The 23,347-nt window shown below is 41.6% G+C and overlaps 2 protein-coding genes across 9 annotated transcripts in view; one reads left to right on the top strand and one right to left on the bottom strand.

Moving 5' to 3' along the window:
* The window catches only part of cpeb3 (cytoplasmic polyadenylation element binding protein 3), a 39,189-nt gene extending 23,734 nt beyond the window's left edge, over positions 1-15,455 (bottom strand). For 2 of the 8 annotated variants that reach the window (XM_023425850.2, XM_087179195.1), the window contains exons 1-2: positions 11,909-13,135; positions 3,536-3,689 (exon numbers count right to left, since the gene is read on the bottom strand). In XM_023425850.2, coding sequence (XP_023281618.1) covers positions 3,536-3,689; positions 11,909-13,042 — 1,288 coding nt within the window. In that variant the 5' untranslated portion in view covers positions 13,043-13,135. The other 6 variants (XM_023425854.2, XM_023425855.2, XM_023425857.2 and 3 more) reach the window with 5 other exon arrangements.
* Positions 15,456-15,585: 130 nt separating this feature from the next.
* marchf5 (membrane-associated ring finger (C3HC4) 5) overlaps positions 15,586-23,347 on the top strand; it is a 29,003-nt gene continuing 21,241 nt past the window's right edge. The window contains exon 1 of the mRNA XM_087179184.1: positions 15,586-15,674. Coding sequence (XP_087035310.1) covers positions 15,598-15,674 — 77 coding nt within the window. The 5' untranslated portion in view covers positions 15,586-15,597. The remainder of the gene's footprint in view (positions 15,675-23,347) is intronic.

Here is a 23,347-nt window from a genome sequence, read left to right as displayed (position 1 = left end):
GGGGGGTGGGGGGGGTCCACATGCAGCTTCTATGAGGACTTAGGGGACTTATTAACACTTATGAGTATCTCAAGTGGTTAGTGATAGCAGGGGTCTGTGTGTGGTGTGTGTGTGTGTGTGTGAGAAAGAAACAGTATCATGTCTGCTGAGTTGTCTGGGTCATAGCTAACAATGAGTGTAAGCCTGAAACAGTGTGTGAGGTGAGAGTGGTTTGCATAAAATGTCACAGTTGATTTGTGTGTCAGAAACAATTTGAATGAGTGTATCCTGTGTGTGTGTGTGTGTGTGTGTGTGTGTGTGTGTGTGTGTGTGTGTGTATGTGTGTGACAGTACTGCCGGCAGCAGTGGTGGTGGCTGTTGTCAAATCAGTGGTGTTTTTCCAGGCCAAAAGGAGAATCTCTTATGTGTGTGTTAGTACGGGGGTGCCTGGCTCTCCACACGTGAGCTCAGCTGACCCAGTTCAACAACTACACGCAGACCAGTGTGTGTGAAGCAGTGCAGAAATGAAGATTGTTCAGACGTCCCTGTGGCCCTGTTCCCCTCACCCAGAGGTAGAGAGCTTTTAAAAAGTTTGAGAGTATCGCAAGAATAGAGCGTCTCTCTCTCTTTCTCGCACACACACACACACGCACGCGTGCGCTTTGAAGCCGACTCTTCTCCAAACAAGTGCTCAGAAAAAAAGTGGTTGCCCTCCTCCCTGTCTTGACAGAGAGAGAGGAGGGTGTGGGTGGGGTAACCTCACACTCCCTTTAGAAAACCCGCTGATTCTCATTACAGTACAAGCACTCCTCCTTTAAAAACACACACACGCACACACACACACACACACACACACACACACACACACATACATACATACAGGGACTCATGAAACACTCAAGGAAAAACAACTATTCCCATCACAATGAGAAGTATGTGAGAAATGTCTGTGATGGGATGGATGTGGGTGGGACCCATTCCAGTTGGGGATGCAAAACTGCGTCTACTGGGACAATTGGTTTTTACTGGTGGTTTTCAGCTTGTGGGTAGTATCGCCAAAGTGGGATGCCAGACTTACAGCAACAGTGGTTGGCTTCAGAAACAACTTGGATGAAAAAAAAAGATCATTTATTAACTTGTCTAGGTCGGTATCTGGTCAAAAGAGGAGTAGTTTCAGTTGAGAATTACCAACTAGATTTGTGAATTCTTACAAAATAACCCAACATCAAAAGAGACAGTAAATCACTTATGTTTTCAAATTCAAGTAACAACATCATACTGTCTGTATGGTGCATATTTTCTTTGATTGTGAGAATAATTGATGAGGTTCGGAAAGCACCTAAAAAACATATTCCTGTTTATTACATGCGCCCTGTTTCCCAAATACATCTTTAAGTTAAGATGCTCCTCGCCCATAGTCTGACAATGGGGTCAAGTTCATCTTGGCCTCGGGAAACTAAACCCTGATGAGTCCATGACATTTTCTCTGCGTAACAACTAATAACTCTCAACTGCAGCACTACATGCTCTGTCGTCTTTGTTGCAGCATGAGGGTGCATGGGGCTAAAACCAACACCTGAACATAGCCTGGTTCCAGGCCAGTGAATCTCCACCCACATCTCTGATTTGTTGGGCAATTCAGACAGGTCTGGTGTTGGCAGATGTTTCAACCAGTTACAAAAACAATCGATGAATCAGCGCTTAGTAGAGGGAATTAAGAATGTGGATGTCATCTTCTTGCATAGCTAGCTCGTTACCTAGCTTCATTCAAGAATAGCATCAGAAAAATAGCAAGACGGCCAGATAAAACTGATGGCCACTGCTACGATAGTTTCAGTGTCAATGGAAAATTACTTTGGTAATGGGGCGGAAACATTTTCCCTTCAGACAGGAAATCACCTGACATGAACACAATGTCAGGATGATAGAATCGAGCCAAAAGAAATGATAATTCAGTCAGCTGATCAGGCTAACCTGGACCCGGCTTGCGCCTTTATAACCTGACCTAACCCAACTGCTACTGAAAACCAAAGGGACATCTTTGCCACATTTTTTTTTTGTTACTGTCATTTAGCTTGTCAACACATTTGCTGCACTGTCTCTTGCCTTTTTTCCCCACTCGGCATTAAATTTCCACAAATGAACCCACCTCAACCCGAAGCTTTACCCATCAAAATGGCTCACACCAGTCAGGATTTGGCCAGGTAGCAAATCCCAGGTGCAATGTTTGTTAAACAATTCAGTTTGAGCAAAACCTTGTGATCCAAATAACCTCCTCAGCCTTTTTGCTGTTGATTATTCAGAAGACGGTGTACCTGGTCATTTCTTTCTCTGACAGTGAGTGGGGATACTTGCAGCGTGGAGCTGCTCTGTGGTCGTCATGGTTGCTTACTGCAGCCTCACGAAGTAAACATGACGACGAGAGGGGTAAACAAGCAAAGAGAGATGTAGGACTGTGTATCCGTGTAGCACCCTCCTGGTCTTTCCTTGTATCTCCACTGTCTCTGTTGTGTTTTGATAAACAATCACAAGGGGAAGCCCAGCAGGACATTACAACACCTTTCCAGTAAAGTTGGGCCAGGCCAGGATAACCATTCTGCTGTAACAATGCTCTCTCAGCACAAGGTTGGGAAAACAGACCCTAAGCATGAGAAAGAGACATGCTCTGCTTATTATATACCCCTCCCACCGATCTTTCCATTGTTAAAATGGGAGGATGGGAGAGCACGAAAAACCTACACTCAACCTGACAGGGCCCCATCTGAGAGACAGGAGTTTTTACAATAGACACGTGACCTCTGCTACAAAAATATTTGCTCAGAAGGCCTGACATACATTTGATGGCCTTAAAAGGACAGTGAGAGAGATTTCTTAACATTGTTTTCATGTTTTAATAGATTCTCTATACTTCCCAGGAGATAAAACAGCATGACGCTAATTTATTTCGGTCTGAATCTGCATTTCACTGTTAAGAAAACTGTTTCTGTGTATTGAGGTTGCTTAAAAACACTGATTTGATCTTCAGGCTGTGACTCTGTCATGGCATGTCTAAGCCCACAATCACACACAAACAAACCTCCCAAGTATGATATCTGAATTCTGCTTTGTGGTTATCATGTCAGTTAATAACAGCAACAACATAAACCACAAATACACTCAATCACTCCACAGTTAAAAACACTGGTCACGTGATATCGATCACTTGATCCTTTGGTTCCAATCAGCAGAAGAGGGGCAAAAGAATATGCATTAAGACCACAAGTGCAGATTGCTGCACTTCTGCTCCACCACACACACACACACACACACACACACACACACACACACACACACACACACATAAACAGAAACAGAAATTGTGTGAGATTTTGCAGGTAAGGCTCATTATATTAATTATTCATTTCAATTTCAAACAGAACAGGGTGATCCGTACTGGATTGGTTGACAGATTGGCAAATAGAGCAAAAGAAAAACAAATGTACCCAGAGATGATATATGCCCATGAAGCACAAAAAAAAAAAAGTACTGTAAGCATGGACGTATGAATATTCCTAACCTGCAAAATGATTCCTCCATATAATATCAGCGATAGTCATTGGTGGGCCACCGGCAGGGTGTGGTTTACCTTTGTCATGGTCAGTCCTTATCATATCCATTAAGGAATTCTCCAAAGAGTGCAAGCTAAAAGCATCAAAGGGCCGATTCCGGTCCTGCAACACAGCAAAACAGGAAGAGGGTTAGGATCAGAGTCAGGGAAGGAAATAGTACGGACAACCAGGGCTCAGTGCACACGACATCTATTACATGACTTTCTTGGAAAAGGGAGCCCTCAGTTGCTCTTCCTGAGGTTTTTCTTGGTTTCCTCCATTATTTTTCCAGTTGAATTGAGATTCTATTGTACTGTAACCATCAGGTATGAAAAACACACAAGGCACATTCAGCGTTACCAGTATATATTCATAGATATACAGTATATGCTGTACATTAAAAAAACACACTCACTAATATTACAGCTTTCAAAGTTGTGTAAATATTGTGCATAACATAAAATCAAATTGTACAATAAATGTTAAATATGAGAAAATAAAAATGAACTGAAGTAAATAAAGGCCTATGTTATGTATTATTTCTGAATCAACGACAGTAGGAACAGTTATGAAAGCCCTGCATGAAGGACACCATGAAGCTTTACCATGTTTAAAAACTTTCAGACTTGAACTTGCACATTTTGCCTTGGTTGCCTGGTTACCTTGCTCAAGGCAACAACTTGCACATACCAACAGTGAGACAGGGTGGGATGCATTCTTAGCTAATCTAGACTAATATAACTTCAGGACGTTAGATTGGATGTTACAGTTTAAAAAAAAAAAAAAAAAGGAGATATACAGTCTGTGTCAGCCCTGGGGATGATGGAGAATAAAGTAGATATTGAAAAGGAGATATGAATCTTGGTCAGGAGATCCTTAAAGCTTTTCATGTCAAAAACTGACAGTGAAAGAGAGACAGGATTGTGCCCTCAGGAGCCTCATTGGTCTTGATTTGTGTCATTTAGTGGAGGACTTCTAAGCCGTCAACTCTATGTGAGGGGATAACAGTGGGGCAACTTAAAGCCATGATCAAAACAGCTTTTCCTTGGCCTTTCTTGTAATCAATGAAGTACTCCTCACTTTGTTTGTGACCCTCTGAGTATTATTTATTTTGACAGATGTCACTACCATACAACTGAAGAAGACCTGACTAGAGCTGGAACAGTCACTCAATTATCAGATTAGTCAATCAACAAAAGAAACCTGTGATTTGATAATCATTTAAACATTTAAGTATTTTTTAAGACTGAGATGGCTAAAACTCTGTGGGTCAGTTTCTCAAATATGATTATTTGCTGGTTTTCTAGTTTTAAAGAGGCAATTTGAGATGGACATTTTTAACTATCTTCTGACATTTTATAGAAAAAAGCCATTTATTGATTAATGAATAAAATATTTGTAAGATTAGTCATAGTGTGTCCTGCTGGAATCAAAATCGTTCATGTTCACAAGTGCGCTACACCGGACCTGTATTAATATACGTGGAGGAACACCTTAAAACAACCTTAGAATCTTTACAGATAGGGTTATACATGAGCTAATTTAATGGGGGCTTTTGACACTTGAAGGGCTCTGGGGGAGCGTACACACTCGCAGACAGCCTATTTTGGACTGTTGAATGGTGACATCACTGTGCCTGCGTGTATTTGTTTGCAGGTGCATGGTACAGTTTTCTTTGTGTCAGTGCTGTGCACAGTGTAGAAAGTCCAAGCTCAGAGGTTCGTCGTGAATATTAACGAACCATGTGAAATTTCAGCAGGCGATGCATAGGAGAAACTCTGAATAATTAGTTGCAGCACTAGTTCCAACTTAGAGAACCTTTCAAGAGCAGATTAAATCATTTTCAAATCAGTCATTTCACAGGTTAATATCTGAGTTATAGTGGCAGCCAAGGTATTATGAAATTACAAATATATCAATCAATAGCTGGAGATTATGTAAAAATGTTATGAAAGCACCTTAGTGCTTTCCTGTTTGCCAAGTCTTGTCTTACAGGAACTCAGTTCCACCTGATGCAGCTGGTTTTGAAACTGCCCTCAGAGTTAGAGTCGGGTGCTGTGGTTGTGATGGGGCACTAAACTTCTGTTTGTGCTGCAGCAGTAACACTGTCATTAGGTGGGTATTTTACCCCGGTGATTTACGAAACCTCTCCAAACTCATTTCCTGATGCTGTGAAGCAGATCGGTCCTATCGAGTCCTGGACTGGACAGCCAGTACCACATCAAACACCTCAAGGTTAAAGCGCCCACTGATGAAATGTTAAGGCGCCCACAGTGGGCGAATGAATTTATTAGAATGACATGTGTGCCAAAGGTAAAGGCCGAGATCGCGAAGCCGGAGCTGGAGGCTGCAGCCTTGGCAGCTGTGTCCTGTGTCCGCAGCCCGGGCCGGGGCCACATTGTTTGCACACCACAGCTATTGTTGCCCATTCGGCTGAGCATTCAAAAGTGTTATTCCCCCCACTCTGGACCCGACAGCGCCACGTAGATAAAAATCTGCCCACTTGGTACAAACGGTAAACACTTAAAATGCTGAGCTTTTAGTTTCCTCCCTCTCCTCTCCCCTCTGACACATGTGGATGACGGGTGGGGGTCGGAGAGCTCACTGTAGTCAAATGACCTAAAGAGGTAGCATATACAAAAGTCCCAAACAGACTTCATTGTTTAACACATCACATAAGTTTCCAGAGTGTGGAATGCAGGTTCAAGTTGACCTATCCTGACTACACTGCAGCTCATCTTTCCTCAGGACCCATAAACAAGATATAAGAGTGCGTTTATGAGGAGATCATGATAAGAAACAGACTAAGCATTTAAGATATGGCTGAGTACCTGTTTTTAAAGAAGAAAGTCTGTTCAGTAAGATTAAGGAATGTCAGGTTCAGAAACAGTTGAATTTATAATTTATTGTTTTTTTTTCTTTATACTTTATAAAATGTGTGAGCAACAGTGAATTCTTTTTGGCTGGACTAGCCACAGCCCAGTGCTATAGCCGCGAATGTCCGTGACTGAGTGAGTGAGTGAGTGAGTGATGAAGTTACACCATTGGTCGGCTGGTAAAGTGTTGGACTTTTCCCATTGGCGGTTTCTCTTTAAAAATAATTTGGCACAAACAGTTTCTATTATGTCATCAGGGGGCGTTTACAGAGAATTCACAACAGTTTTCAACAACTGTATGTCCTCAAATAGTATTTTAGTAGGACGGCTCGTTTTGATCCGCTCCAGTTTGTCCAATTAAAATGACTGCATTATTCATCATTACCAACACACTTCCTGAAACCGTTTCAAATTAAAAGCCCTCTAGCGTTTTATTGGACAGAAACATTTTAGTTCTTAACAGGGCTTTTATTGCTGTGCTGACGTGCTGCAGTAAGTATGATGAGTAATGTCTCATTTCCAGTTGCTGGCATTTGTTGTTTACACTACTTCAGATCTTCTAGTTTCTTTAGCTTAACAGTTACGGATGGCTTCTCTCTCTCCTGCTCTGTGTTTCTACGTTTGTCTTCTCTTTAGTTAGTTCTGCCTCCTTTAGCGATAATGGTACATGAAATAAATGTAGCCACCCCCCCACCCCGTATATATATCCCTGCCTCTGCTGAATTATTTTTATACCCGGTGCAGACAAAATTTATCCTCCCCCCAAAGTGATAATGGTGGCAACGGCTCAGGTTGCGTCGGTGAGGGTTGATTACATATGTGAGCCCAGTCCTGGAACACGCAGACATCACGCTCTCAGTGGATGATTGACAGACATGCACTTTATGAATTTTTATGGATTTTTTTTTGACGAACAAAATGGGGCAAGAAATACAAGCCTTAAAAGTTACGACAAATACACATGTATCCCAGTCGATATTTAGATTGCACATTACACTTAAAAAATGTGTTCCCACAAAGTCTGTTTGAATCCAACCCAACATATAAAATCTTTGGATAAATGTATGATTAGCATTAGTTATGCCCTTTAAGATTTCAAGAACCTGTTTCAACTAGAGATGATTATTTTCATTATTAGTTGATCTGACAATTATCACTATTATTTTTATTATTATTAATTGATTAATTGTTAAGTCTAGAAAATGTCAAAAAATAGTGAAAAATATGTCCAAGGAGATGTCTTCAAATTGCTTGATTTCTCTGGCCGACAGTACAACGCGCACAAATAAACAACAGCAAACCGTCAGGTTTAAAAAGCGGGAAAAAGTAAACATTTGGTATTTTTGTGTGATGAATGACTTAAACAATTAATCAATTACCAAAATGATTGGCTATTTTGATAATTTTCTGTTAAATGACTGGTGATTAATTAATTCATGTTTGAGCATTCCCAAAGAGCATGAACTAACATGCCCTCTGTTCCTTGGTGCCTCCAGCAGTTGGCTGTGTCGTTCAATCCTAAACTATATTACATATACAGCACAGCACAAGAAACAAGCTGAACCACCAAAAGTTCTTAATGTAAACGGCACCGGTTACACCCTCAAACCTGTTGAGGCCCCTCTGTTTTGTATGACCCTCAAACAGCATTTGAGTGTGAGACTCAACCTGTCAGTCTGCAATGCTGACTTCAAACCTCTTGATCTGATACGAGGCGACCACACAAGAGTCACCACTACCACTATTTCAAATTAAGGTATCTCCTGAGAAGCTCATGTGACTTTGCGTCTTAAGCCTCACACTGACATGTTAAGTTGCATTCCGCACATTCCTCGGCCTTTAAGAGGCAGCCAGCGGCAGGCGAGTACGAGCACATATCAGGGCACACGGGACTCAACATTTCACCCTGCGTTTCTTCTGCGGCATCTGAAGAATACTGAGGGAGATCTACAGAATGACAACAACTACACCTGTCACCAGCTGTCCACATGACACTGCAGGGCCGGTGTATGTACCCCGCCTGCTGCTCGGCTCAGCGATTTGCCTTTTGAGTTTCACTTCAGTAAACAGGCCAGTTGACATGTGGCACCATGACCTTGCATCCTGGTGACAAGTCTTCTCCAATCATGGGTGTAATTGTTAAGCAGCTAAGTGTGAACTACAGACCGTGTTGCATCACCAAGGCACGTGAGCTCTTTCAAAAACTATAACAAGGTTGGACTATTGGTCGAAAACAGGACATCACTTTCACTGAATTTTTTACTTTTTTTTTGTGTTTTATAAACCAACAATTAATCCCCAAAAAAATCGGCAGATTAATATGATTATGAAAAGAATTGTTCGTTTCAGCCCTAGTTTTACCCCCAGTTGTCCCTGTTTCTGCTTTAAATAAAACAGGGAAAAGGGGTTTGAGAGGGAAGGTCTAATTAAAGATGTCATTGAGTTGGATTATGGGAAATGTAGGATCCTGGATTTTTTTAAAATTTGACATACACATGGGGCAAAAAGTCAGGATATGTTGTATATTGCACTGCTTTGGACAATTCTTTTTTTAAATCTGTCTTTCATAAGGGCCCCAGCATTATGGAGAAGCATCACTCATATCACTGGAATGGCTCTTTAAGGCGTTTTTGTTCCTGGACTGATCAATGTTAATGTGCAACAAATGCATCTAATTACATTTTCCTTAAATGTGGGTTATAATTTTAACAGCGTCACTCTGTGTAGCTTTGGCAAGTCTGAGGAAGAGGTGCATGCTTGAAACATCACACCTGAAATGAAAGTCATTGAAATGGAAACAACAAGTTGTCAGTCTTGTCTGATTTGTTTTGTAGAGAGAAACCTCCACCCTATCAGAGATAACATGACACGCTTATACTGCAAATGAGAACATATAATTTGTGAGCAAAGCACCTTATTGGCACCAGTGTGTCACTTTAACCCCTCTGTTTCATCTGGCAACACTTGTCCACTGGCAAGCACTGTTGACTGTCGTACTTCATCTCTGCTATTCGCCTGATTTTCACTTCGGTAAACAGACCACTCTATGCAGCATGATATGTGGCCCTGTGACCTTGTCTCCCGGTGATAACTAGAGCTGTAAGATGGCCATGTCAAGAAAACACAGATAGAGGTTCTCGGCAGAGGAAACCGAGTAATAAAGCCGAGGGAGGCCTGACTGACACACATTCAATCATTATCTCCTCAAAAGGCTATACGTTTCAACCCGGCTGGAATTTCATCCTGCACCAGGCTGTGTTTCGTCTGCACATGTAGTCCTCTCTGCAGTAACAGGTTAACATTTGGGCTTGCACTGCGTTCTCCTGGGTCCTTGTTTTGACCGGGTGAACAAGTGCTCCTTTTTAAGTAAGAGGGGAGTATTCGGCTGGCTTATTGTTTATGTTGGCCTGTTTGTCGGGCAGTATAGCTAAACGTGGGGAAAACACATGACAAGCCATGTGAAAAAGCCATACAGTATTGAGACTGCTCATGTTAGTCTACTCTGCAAAGAGACATGTCATTCAGGGAAAGACTGCCTGCTGAAATACATAGGAAACAGGCCTGCTGTCCACTGCAGTGCTGGTGAAGACAGATCATTCTTGTGGAATTTATGTATATTCATACGCTTCATATAACATCCGAAAGTTTTTTCCAACATTTTTGTCCAACTGAAACTGCCATAAACCTGTATTCAGTCAATGACCAGACAGGCTCCTTCCTCTGGCAACATTTTTTTCACATATTCACCTATCGAGAAAACTACTGTTGTTAAGAGGAACACCGTGCAACAATGCTACATTGTTTGTTAGCTTAACTGTCCGTTTTCCTTTTTAACGTATGAAGTTCATTCGTGGTCGATTAGCATGTTTGACCCTGAATAAATTTAGCTTCTACGGTCATGCAGCGTCCTCGCAGCAGAAACAGAAACATATATCAATGTTAACACTTGTATTATGATCTTTTTTTCGTTGTTGTCAAAACTCAAAATAAGAGCTTTATATCGCTTTCTTATTTCTGTGATATGTGTACCCCTACCTACCGGGTTGGACCTGCGCTCAGTTCCCATCCCCGGGGTCAAACACCGCCCACTATCCCATCACAAGCCAATCAAATGCGAGAACAAATGTTGCCTTCAGGGACTCCCGGAAACTTCGCAATTACGAAGAGAGCGCATATGAACTGCCAGCAATGTTGAAAGTAGCGAAAGGAAAATAAAGAATTTTCTAGGAGATAAGGAGGGGAGAGCAAGGGCATCGTGTTATAAGGCACGGGTAAACTGACACATAATAATAATTCATGTTAGTATCATTATTATCACTAATATTGTTATTATTATCGTATGTATCATTATCATCATCATCATTATTATTATTATTATTATTATTATTATTATTATTATTACCGTTGGTGTTACTATGACTACATGTTGGTGTAATTTGATAATAAGTCTAAATGCAACCCTACACAGACATATAAACTTAATGACTCATTCGTGGTTTCTCCTATTTCCACTGCAGCACATTCTTTCTGCAGTTCACTCTGTCTTATAACTTAGTGATAGGTATTTTAAATTTTCCCACTGAAATCATTCAAATCATTCGTGACCATTTGGGCAAACTTGTAATGAAGTGTGCATACACAGGTATTGTCGGTGAATTAGGTTACGAGGAGCACCTGAATGCGTCATGTGTCATTTAAATCCCACGAAGTGAGCTGGCAGAGGAAATTTAACTATTTACTGCAGTATACCGTGCACAGCGACTCTTTCTAGGACTGACTAAGGGTGTTTGTCTTTGATTGCGGAAGGATATGTATGATTGATGGTTAACACTTCAAGGACTCACTGTGTCATTCGATTTATTCGACCTCCACAACACAATCTGCCAGCATTCAAACCATATAACAATGTTGACAGCCATCGGTACAACCCGATGGTCATTTGTCAATCCAACTAAGCCATTTGACACAGCCTCGGTATATCGTACATTTAAAACAGAGTTCTCTTTGTGTTGAATTAGGCTACTTAAATCAATTCAAAACGCATGCCTGTGAATGCATCCTAATAGCAACCTGTAGTGACTGTGTGAAAAACGCTGCAGAATATAGGCTATGGAAAATGTATTAACATAGTATATTATTCGTGCCATACAACGATTAACTGCAAATTGAATATGACATAAATGGCCTATTAAGCACTATAATATATGGACACATACTTAATCCGTGGTACTGATGAGTTCAGGGTGACCTTATCCTAGGCTAGCTTACTTTGGAGTATTTTTATCTCAGGAACTCATAGTTTTCCTTTAATATTCATGCAGAATACATCGGGAAAAATCGTCCTATATTTTAAAAGGTCGACCAACGGGGCAAAACTGACAGCATGTCAAAGAGGTCAGCATTTTTAAACACGGGCTGAAGCAATACAGATAGGCCTAGGCCTGCTCTTACTGGGAATGTATTTACCTGGAAAGGCAGTATGTTGTTGCTGTTGTCAGTCCTGAAGGCGCTGTCCTCCATCCAGGGCTTGGGGGTGAGGGGACCGGGTCTTGGGAATTTGGGGGGTGCTATAACATTGCTGGTATAGGGCTTTTTCATAGGGGAGATGGGGTTCAGGGGTGACGGCACCCCGACTCCGACTCCGACCCCTACCCCAACCCCGACGCCCACAGCTCTGCGCGGGTCCCTGCCTGCCTGCAGCCCGCTCCAGGGGTTGGAGGCTGTGCTCCAACCGGCGTTTTGGTGATTATTCCAAGCGGACGATGAGGCAGATGAAGAAGACCCCTTGCTGTTATTCATGATGGTCTGATAAGCGTTTCTCTGGGGGAAGGGGCCTTGACTGGGGCTGACAGGGGATCTCCTCTGCTGGGGCTGCTGTTGCTGCTGCTGTTGCTGCTGCTGCTGCTGCTGCTGCTGCTGCTGCTGCGGCGGCGGCGGCTGCTGCTGCTGCTGGGCTTGCTGTTGATGCTGTTGGGACTGGGGAGCCAGGCCGATCTGCGGGGAGAAATTACCCCCGAAGACCGGGTTGATGTGGTGGGGAAAGTTCTGGAAAAGCATCGTCCCGTTCACCGAGGGTATTCCCTGGAAAAAGCTATCGTCCACGGCGTTTGAGGTTCCCGTGGACCAAGTGCTCCCAAACGAGGAGGAAGGGGAGGAAAGGGGGCCGCCGGTCTCCTGTGGCTGGTGGTGGAAGCTCAACCCGGGCAGGATCGGCGATTCCATCGGCACTTTGTCCTTGCTGCTGATGTTCAGCGCTGAAGCCGCTTGGTTGCTCCCGGTCGACGGGCTCTCCGACTCCGATGAAGAAGAAGTGGGCTCCGATGACGGGGTCGGGGTGGAGGGAGGAGGGTCTACTTGCGTCGGATCTTGCTGATGGTGAGGCTGGGCTTTGTTTTTGTCCATCAGTAAATCATCCTGCATGGTTTGCTGAGCTGAAACGGGGGGAAACAGAGACGAGGAGTTATTATTATTGTTGTAATTCAGGAGATCATACACCGGGCTTGCTGGGCTGCTGTAGTATCTGATGAACTGGGACAACTCCGACAAGGATATGATGTTAGAGGGACCAGGCAACTGCAAAGCGAATGCGTGATCACCCATTTAGCCGTAAAGAAGAGGAAAAAACACACTTCCCAAGACTACACCAGAGTGATTCACAAATCCCACAAATTATACACGGAGCATACGGCTGCAGTCAGATATTCACCAGATTTCGCCACGTCTCGTTTTTCCTTCCACGCAGGAACTCCGGGGCTGCAATGTGAAACTGATTCAGTGTGTGTTTTTTGCCCAAGGACCTCCCCTATATTCATTTACATACGTCAGTAAATACAGCTGTCCTTCAACAAGGTTAAAATACAGTTGTGCTTTGACTCAGGCACTTCGACACTCACGACTACACAGTCTTTTTTTTGACTAATATGACTTCCAAGAAAGGCGCACTTCGCCGTTTTTACGCAGTAGAAAGTGACGCACCTGAACCACTTTATTACACCGCAAAGACCTCTCGTCCTACCGGCTAGACATTTCCCATATAATAAAACATATACTAGTCTTATCATATTTCAGCACAGTGTACAAGACGACGATACTTGAATGGAGAAGATAGAGGTGACTGGCAAAAATGACTATGCAGTACACAAGTCCCTGCAGGAATCATATGATTTATAGTAAGAGATTTTATTATAGCGCAAAGAGGGGCTCTGGCTGAGGTCCGCATTGACACATCCACGGGTTTGGCATTCACATTAAACAAGATGTAGCCTGTTCACGTAACTTGAATTTTAAGGCAATAATCCTATAATAAAAGCCCAAGGTGGAATGTAACTCAAAGCTCTACTCGGTGTCCTATATTCAAATTGAGAGATTATGTTGAACCCTTCATGCAAATGATCCTTTACTTTGAATAACAGAGACAGCGCCCTGCATGAGCAAGGCTAACAAGCACACATTCAAATAAGCCTATTATTACGACAATTTTGCATTCATAAAGTTGCCACATTATTAATACGACATAGAAGTGAGCTGGACTAATGTACAATGTAAATAGAGCACAATATGCTTGATTTCTGCAAGGCTATACGGAGCATTTGAGCGTATTGTCATCTGGAGCGCATGCAAGACACAAAGATAGGCTGTGGCACAGTGTCACATCATTCAAGGTTAAAAATATGCTTAATTAAAAGTCCATGATAACACTGGTAAGGCTGTTTGTTGGAATCTGGCTACAGGAGAGCTAACACGCAGCCTTCGCTGAGGCCTTTCAATATCATGGATGCAATAGTCTACAGACTTTGAAAATAACACTGCCAGATGACATGCGGGATAATTTCAGCAGCGCGATGGCAGTGATACAAGTTGGACTTTCAAGGTAATCGCAATAGCCTGCATTGCACACACCCCACCAGTTAATCCGTGTTTTCTCCTCCAAGAGCTGCGCTTCCAAGGTCATCAAAGCAGCATAATCAGCAGCCAACAGTGGCTCACCTCACCGGCCCCTTTACCACAGACACTGCAAAACCCTGACCCCTCAAGTGCCTATTAATCGCGTTGATCGAGGCATCCGATACATTTCATGAAGCTGTCTCTGCCTTGAAATCCCCCTTTAATCCATATGTGTCCCCCTCCACACAAACGACAAAACAGCATGCACACACAGCGCTGTCTCCTCTCTGCCTGACGTGAAGCTTGAATTACCTTTATCGTTCACCTTTTTGTGACTCTGTAAGTAAAGATATTTCTGTTTGCCTCGTCTGGGTTTAGATATGACAAACGAGCTACCCTTGTGCCGATATAGTCAGCAGTTGCCTCAACAGCTGATTGACTGCGGCGCATGGATGATGCCGAGGAGGCTGTAGGGAGTTGTAGTTTCTCACTCTGCAGTGGCTGGTCAACACAAATATGTAGCCTATCTATGTTGTTATACACACACACACACACACACACACACACACACACACACACACACACACACACATATATATGTATGTATGTATGTATGTATGTATGTATGTATGTATGTATATCTGTCTTTATATCAGTTTCAAAGATGACCCATAGGTGAAGTTACAAGTAATAAAAATAGCAATGACTGACAGTAACACCCCTCTTACTCTCCCTCTCTCTCTCTCTCTCTCTCTCTTTCTCTTTCTTTCTCTCTCTCTCTCTCTCTCTCTCTCTCTCTCTCTTACACAGGTGCTTTCACTCACACGCATGTTTTATATGCAAGACACCAATAATAAATTGAAATAAATAATAAATTACTTACACTCATTTTGCAGAAAAGCTTGGAATGATGTAATAAAAATACTCTAACACTCAAGTAAAGACAAGCAGATATGGTGTGGAGTATATAGTTTGACATGAACAATCTATCCTAATTAAAACGTCTTACCACTATTAGATATGTTCTGTAGCCATATGTGCATCTTCATGACGGCCGTGTCTCCAGAAAGCCGTGGCCTCCCTTTGGCACATCTGTTCGCAGTGGATTCAGAACATTAAGTTGATGTTTTTAGCCATAAGAGGGAGGGAAGCGTTACGAGACTACATTTCCCATGTCAGAGGAACGGTTTCCCTTTGCGGCGCTGTCCTTGTTTTGATGACGCAACACGCACAGCCGTGCTATTTTACGTTACCTCAGAGACGGCCAGTCAATGGAGTCAAACGGTCACGCCAATACGATGATATTAGTGACAAACAAGGCCGTAGCCGATGTAAAGAGGATTTTTACGTGAGTTAGTGCATCGGTCGCCAATAGATGCTGTTTAGACTGTCATGACCGTGCAGGAATAGTTTTATGCTAAATAATTGGCTCGTTTGCAGCTGACGCCGTGTCAACACAAAGGCCTATGCAGCTAGTTAGCGTTAGTTCCTCAGCTAGCTAGCAAGTGGTTTTACTCCAACCTCAGCTGCAGCAAATTAACAGGCGTGCCATTTTAATGTTTTATCTGTAACGCAGTTAAACCCATATACTAAGAAGAAAGCATTTGAGTATTGTTTTGCTTCTGAACGATAATGGCGGAACAGGGTGCAGTTGTCATGCAGCAGAATTTGGACAGGTGAGTTCAAGTTTAAGGCTAATGTGCTAATGGGCAGTTACGTAGCTTTATGGGTGAAGTGAGATTATTACCTTTTAAAACTATTCAGAAAAGCGTCTACTTTAACATGTGGTTGTCGTTTTATATCTATTGACTTTAAACTCAATTTTGAATATCATAAACGTTGGCTAGTCATTGTATTGTATTGTTGATACAGGGTGTCCACCACAACTATTGTACTGAATTTAACACTGCATTAAGTGAACTTAATACCTCCCTATAACTTTGAATAAATTCACCTTAACGTTATACAGGTACTTCTTTTACCCTGTTACTCGTAATTAACCTAAGGTCATAATGTTAGCTGCACTTATCCCAAAACATTTGTCCTGTCAACTCTTGACCCTTAGACGAGGTGAAGGCTGTGCTTGGTAAGATTTCTGAAATGGTCACGTTCATAGCTAATGATCATTATGGCACTGAAAGAGCAAACTGCTTATCTTCTTTTAAAAAGAAACACTGGATACAATTTCTATGGCACGTTTGCTTTCATTCACCTGGATATGTGCTATTTAAACTCACACTCATTCATAGAATAGCCAGAACTTATGTAACCCTGCAGTTACTTGATAAGATGTCTGAATTGTGTGCATGAACAGTTTGTTATAAAGAAGAGAAAATCATATTGGGCATTCAGTGGCAAGAAAGATTAAGTGAACCCCTTGGAATGACCTCCATCTATGTAAAGATTTGTTCTAAAATATAGAAAGATCTTCATCCAAGTTACAGTTATGAACAAGCACAGACTTATGATGAGGTATTGTTGATTCGTATTAAGCCGGAAAGGCTTACAAAGTTATCTTGAAGAGAATAGATATTCATCACTCCACAGTCAATCTATAAACGGAGATGCTTTAGTACTGCAACTAACCTCCCTAGAAGTGTGCGTCCATCTAGGATAACTCCAAAAACACAATGCAGAATGACCAGTAATGTAACAAAGAACATCAGAGGAACAACTAAAGGCTTAAGGAATTAACTGGAACTGGTTAACATATCTGTTCACAAGTCTGCAAAACACAAATCATGATTGCATGGAGCATGATGTTCTGCCATGGACACCACAGAGGAAGCTGCTGCTTTCCACAATAACAAATTGAAATTTGCCGAAGAGCAACTTGAAACTCCATAACACTACTGGGAAAAAGTTTTATGGACTTATGAAATTAAGGTCCACTTGTTTAGGAAGAACATGCAACACTATGTATGGTGTGAAAAGGCCTCTGCTTACTAACATGAAAATATCATTCCAATTATGATTTGGGGCTTTGCTGCCTCTCGGCCTGGACAGCTCGCCATCCTTGAGGTGAAAATTAATTCCTAAGTTTATCGAGGTATCTTAAAGGATAATGTCAGGGTGGCTGTCCACCTGCTGAAGCTCAGTAGAAGTTGAGTGATGCAGCAGGACAATGGTGCTAAAAATAAACTAAATCCACCTCTACAGAATGACTTCAAACTACGAAAATCCACCTGTTGCATTGGCCCAGTCAGAGTTCAGACCTTAATCCAGTAGAGATGCTGTGGAATGACCTGAAGAGAGCTGCTCACACCAGACATCCTAAGAATATATCTGTGCTGAAGCAGTTCTTTAGGAAGACCACCCCCAAACATTGTGCAGGTCTATTTCAGCAGCTACCAGAAGTGCTTTTTTGAGGTCATTCTAAAGGGTTCACATACTTTTTCTTGCCACTATACACTTAGAGCAAAGCCTGAGTGGGCCTGATGACACCTTTAGGAACAATTCTATGAAAGAGGAAGTATTAGCAGGTATCATCATCCGTCACTAGCTAGGAATGTGGAGATTCTTTACAGTAAATGAGGGGAAAAAACAAAGCAACGGAATGCTAATTGTTCTGAGTGTTGTGGGGAAAATCATTGTTGGAAACCTCCCCAAAGCATCATGGGAATAAATTTGATGAAGCTGTACAAGTAAAAAGCATCAAGAAGGAAGAGTATGCAAGGTCACTAAACATAGATGGAAGCAATAAAGAGGGAGGGGGTATGCTTAATGACATTCAAACATGTTTAGGTTTGCTTCATACTGCCAGTCTGGCATAGCTGTCCAATGCCTGTACACACAAAAAAGCGAATTCCCTTTGAAGCCATGGGAAAATATTGCAGTGATAAGTTTTACCGCTGACATAAGAAGCTCAGACTTGTCTTCTGACATTGAAATGTCTGACAACACTCTGGGTAGACTGGAGCATCGCTTAGCACAATGTGGAACCGCAGGTTTAACAGTTTCATGGTCTCATGGAGGCGGTATCCATTATGGAGGGTGGGGAATTATTTTAAGCTAAAATCACATACAATCATACCCTCAGTACATTTCTTCAGGGATGTTGGGGTAGACAATCGGCAACTCTGCAGTTCCCTTTGAGCAGTACAAGGTCCTGAGCCTTGCTCATAGCTGTAGCTTGTCACTTTGGCAGCCACACTAGACATAAAACCCAGACAATGCAGCCTCAAATTCTGAAAGGCTGCTTCTTTTTATTTGTGATAGCTAGCAGCCAACCTTTAGGCAACAAGTTAAATTCACATTCAGCACATTATTATTCAGATTTTTGTTTGGCTTCCTTTTGTTGTTTTGGCAGGAGCATCAGTTCATGCTGTGTTAATTTTCAATGTTGTTTTCACATTAATGCAGCTTTTTGCTCATGCTGCTCTGCAAAGTAATATTGTTGCACACAGTAAGACAAAAGATAGTTGAGCTCAGGGTCATAACTATGTGATTTCATATGATATCGCATCACAGAGATCAGACTTGCAGGATTGCAGCTGTAGTGTGTTTTGTGGTCAGATCACATCAACACATTGCTCAGCATGTTTTGACTAAATTTAGCATGGACAATGTGTTTTTGTCTTACAGCTTTCATCAGTGTAGTCAAATAAGGTGATCAGTTTTATGTGATGGTGAAACTGGGAAAAAAATGAAACAGTTTACAGACTGCATTACATGTGTGTGATGTTAGTGTTTTTGAACGTATTTAAAGGCTCAGTTGCTGATCAAATGTAAACAAAAGGGTTACTGCACCACCCAAATTCAAACACTAAATTAGAACCTGTTATCTTTAACAAGTTAGTTTTCTGAAGCTCTGAAATGTTTGAAAAATATTTTAATATAATAATATAATAATTTAATATAATTTTTTCCCCCGCAGATTTGAACTAAATTTATTAATTAAGCCAAAAAAGAATTTGCACTTCAATTCAATTGCAAGTTTTTGCACCAGTCTTGTACAACTGTTAGTGAATCTAGTAGTGCAGTTCTGATTTATCATAATGCAGTTGTAGAACAAGACAAGTGAATCTGGTAATTGTAACCAGCTTGGTTCTATTTTTATTGGAATGTTTGCTAAGAAAATAAATTGCAGGTAATTCAATACCTCTTACAAATTGTGGGGATGTGCAATTGAGGTCCATGTAATGAATTCAGTAAAGTAATCATTATGGGCATGCATAATAAGTTTAGTGCTTTGACCTACTAATCTCCCTGTTTTCTGGGAATACACAAAATTGAAGTATAAACTTGCAGAACAAGATAAGATGTGATGAAATCTAATCATCTTCCATGTAAGCAAAGGAGTCTTGTTTTTAACTCAGACTTAGATAAATCAAGCATTTTTCACAATTGACCAAGGTCATTTCTAGCCATCGTCATTCTGTATGTAATAATATAACAGGATTCAGTTTTTAAGTGGCACAAAGCCACGCTGGCTGCTTGTTACGTGTTGTCTTGCTACTTGTGTGACCAGAATTTTCCATCTTCTGGGTAGGTGATGGTGAGTGGATGCTGCAACCTCAGGTCCAAGCACATCGGTGTGCCGTTCCCCCTCAAGATAGTTACCAGCATTTGATAGCTTGTGCAGTGCATACTAAGAGGCATTTGTAGGAATTTTACACAGCACTTTCTGTCAATATTGAATGCTGGACTTTGAAACCAGAAGAAAGGAAGGGCATGTGAGCTTTGTGAAATGTGCTTTAGCTGCGTGCTGTGGCTGTGTGGCAGAGGCAATAACCCTGACAGTGTTTGAGGAGCTGATAGCAGTAAGATGTATGTCATGTCCCCTTGCCCATGGTTGTGTACCCAGCCTCTATCACTGACAAACATAAGGCTCCACAGGCTCTTATCTGGCCTGCCACAAGCAGCCAGCTGCCCCTGCAATGCAGTGTTTCACAAATAGATGTAGAAGACACATTTCAATCCAGCCTGACCTTTTTATTGGCTCTCACACAACCTCCTTGTTTTATTATTTTCTTGTCTGCTTTTGTTGTCCAGATCACTGACCCTGTTGCTGTTTGTATGAATGTGTATGTAAATATGTGCTCTGTGTGTATGAAAGGGATAATAATGATTGAAGGCATGGTTAAACTCAGTAGTCATGATTTGGTGCAATTCTGGTATGGGGTGGTGTGAAGAAAGTGATGTTCATTTTCTTGTTAAATACAAAACTTTAAAATAGGAGCTCATGGTTACATTGATATACATACATATGTTTAACAAACTATATTGGTGGGTTTTTCTTATCATAATATGTTGTAGTAATGTAAAGCTACTTTTGACATGTTGCCTTTCTGGGTCTTAAAGATCTGCGTTATTGTTGGTGATACAAGACATGCATGTATCTATTCTTATGTTATTATCTAACATAACTACTTTTTTTTCAAATATCATCCCTATTTAAACAGATAAATATGAAAGCAGCAGTTTCCATGGCCAGAATATCATCAAGTTATTGGAATTATTACCTTGTATTTTTAAATAGTTGTGTCTTTTGGCTCTCTAATGCAAAACAACTGCATAAACGTGACAACATTTTCTCATAAACTAGTTTATGGTCATATTCTAAACAGAAATTAATAGCTGTCAGCAGCTGGTAACCTGTAGCTTTTAGAAACCTGCGCTGCATGGCATTAACATCAGTGAAAGCTCACCCCAAATGACATGTCTTAAGCTAGCTGGTTTAGCTAGCAGGCTAGAGTTATTTAAACCACAGGCCATTAACTAAAGGCCATCCTGTTACATTGTTGGCCCCAAACTCAGGGTTGTATCTCAAACCTTTTCTCAAGACTATTTGACCCTTCATAGTTTTTTAAAGTGTGAACATTTACAGAGAGCAAAATAAAATTGTAGTGATATTTAAGACAAATACTACATAAATCTAGAGATTTGCATAAACAGGAAGTTTTGGATTAATGGATTGTAATCCACCTTCTTAACTTTGGATGCCATCCACTCATGGGCATGGCAAAGCGTAAACAAACGCCTTTGCCTGGACTCCTGTGTATGTGTTAATATGATACAAAGGTCACGGTGCCTAGTACTACAGGTAGCAGAAGTACACAGATTTATTATGAAGTGGCTGGATGCTGTAAGAGAGGTGGGAGGCTCCTGTGTTAGTCCGCTCAGTGGACAAACATTTACCTGTCAGTGAGCAATATAAACACAGTGAGTCATGTTTTCTGGTCAGTTTCTTAAATCTAAAGTGCTGTTATTTTTGAAATGTCACTATATAGATGCAAAAACTACAAGACGATTTTTTTGTTGAAACTGCCACTAAGGTGTTGATTAAAATCCAGTAATTTTAGAAGCTGGAGTTCATGTTGCTGTATTCAATTGCTCAATTTTGTAAGGACAGTTATTTTGTCCAACTCATGAGGAAAATACCCAACACTATGACTATGAGATCTTTTCAAAGTCTGTGTGGCAACTAAAGCTCATCAATTTATCTGCCAAAGACTCTTTTCACCAGAAGCTGATAAACGAAAGTTAATAATCTTAGACACTGAGTAGTTGGATACTATATCATTCCAAGGTGGCAAACAAGCACCCTGGGTTGTTGTTTAACTGACGTGGACAAGATTAGTTTGTGAATGAGTAGAAGCAGTCAGACATGGAGAAGCCCCCTAGGCCTTAACTTTTATGTTTGTAGGCCAGAATCCAGTGCTCCTGTACCCTGCCTTTGTGCTGAGAACCCCCCAGTTTTCCCACAGTCATGTGACCTCTGCTGAGTGAAAGGCACCTTTTGTAGGGTGGCTTATGCACTTGTTAATGAACGTGAGCTTGACTTGTGAGACTATGAGAAAGTAGCTATGCGGTCACACTCATCTTTGTACATAGTGTCAATCACCCTGACAGCCTGTATTCCTTCAGACCCCACCATCAGACCCCCCCCACCCCGTGTTTGTGTGACTTTATGATACAGTTCTGCACTTTCTCAGATTGTCAAAATCCCATTCAGGGCTGAAGTAGAACACATGATGTTGGCCTAGCTTTACAGAAAGGATCTACAGTCCTCCACTGCTGCACATTCTTTTGATCCTGGCAGCTTGAAGGTTTTTCAGAATAACTGGCAAAATAAAAAGGATAATACACACTGCTGTTCGCCTGCCCTTGAAGTTTCAAAAGCAGTTGGTTAGCATTAGGTGGATTAAAGCTCATTGTGGAAACAGCAAAGCCCCTCTTGATTTTGCCTGTTGAACAAGTAAATAAGCGGAGGAGATGGCAGGTCACCTTGCTTCAGTGAAGTGCAGGCAAGTCGCCATCATCAGAGCTCATGTTCTTGAAGGACGTTTTGATGGAAACCTTCCAGACCTTGTTAGATAGTAACAACGGGATTGTGCCAGTGATAGCATCTCTCAATGTAATGTATCCATAGGTTTGGGATTCATTTTTTGGAGCGTAAATATTTGAATATGTGTTGTGAACACATTGTACAATCGCCAGCAAACATGTATTTGCTGCACCTGATAAGCTTGTCATTAATTCAGTCTGATTTAGATTGTTGTAAACATTGGTTTGTCAGACTTTTGTTGCTGTCTATTGTTTTAAATGTATAGATTTACAAGCCAGTTTTCATGTCATATTGCACAGGCATTTTCTCTGTATGAAGGAGACCATTTTGTACATGTGCAGCGTAGGCTTATCTGCCCGACTGTTCTGTTAAACAGGGTTGAGGTGACATCGAGCCAGAGATTAAAGTTTCGCACAGAGGATAGCATTTCGGTGCTGTTGTATTAGGTCCTGTCATGCAGTGGGGCTGGGTTACAGGAATAGGAGCCAGTGAATCTAAGGGAGCTCTGGGCTTTGTTCTCCGCTGTCGTGCTCCTCTGGAGACATCTGTCCAATATTCTACTCAACTGCTCATCCTCACTTTGTATAGCTGCCTCGCTTTCACTCTCTGTGCTGTCTTGTGGGATATTAAGCCCCTCAGTGTAGGACATTGAATGCATATTTTTTCTTATTAGCCTTGCCAGCTTTGCAGTGCAAAAATTGTGTTATAGTGTCAGACAGCTATGAGTATGG

The sequence above is a fragment of the Seriola lalandi genome, unplaced genomic scaffold (genome assembly GCF_002814215.2).
Source record: "Seriola lalandi dorsalis isolate HSWRI2012SDOR001 ecotype SW California unplaced genomic scaffold, Sedor1 jcf7180002054795, whole genome shotgun sequence".
In the NCBI taxonomy this organism is placed as follows: Eukaryota; Metazoa; Chordata; class Actinopteri; order Carangiformes; family Carangidae; genus Seriola; species Seriola lalandi.
The sequence above is the reverse complement of the archived record's forward strand: the minus strand, read 5'-3'. Positions and strand labels throughout refer to the sequence as shown.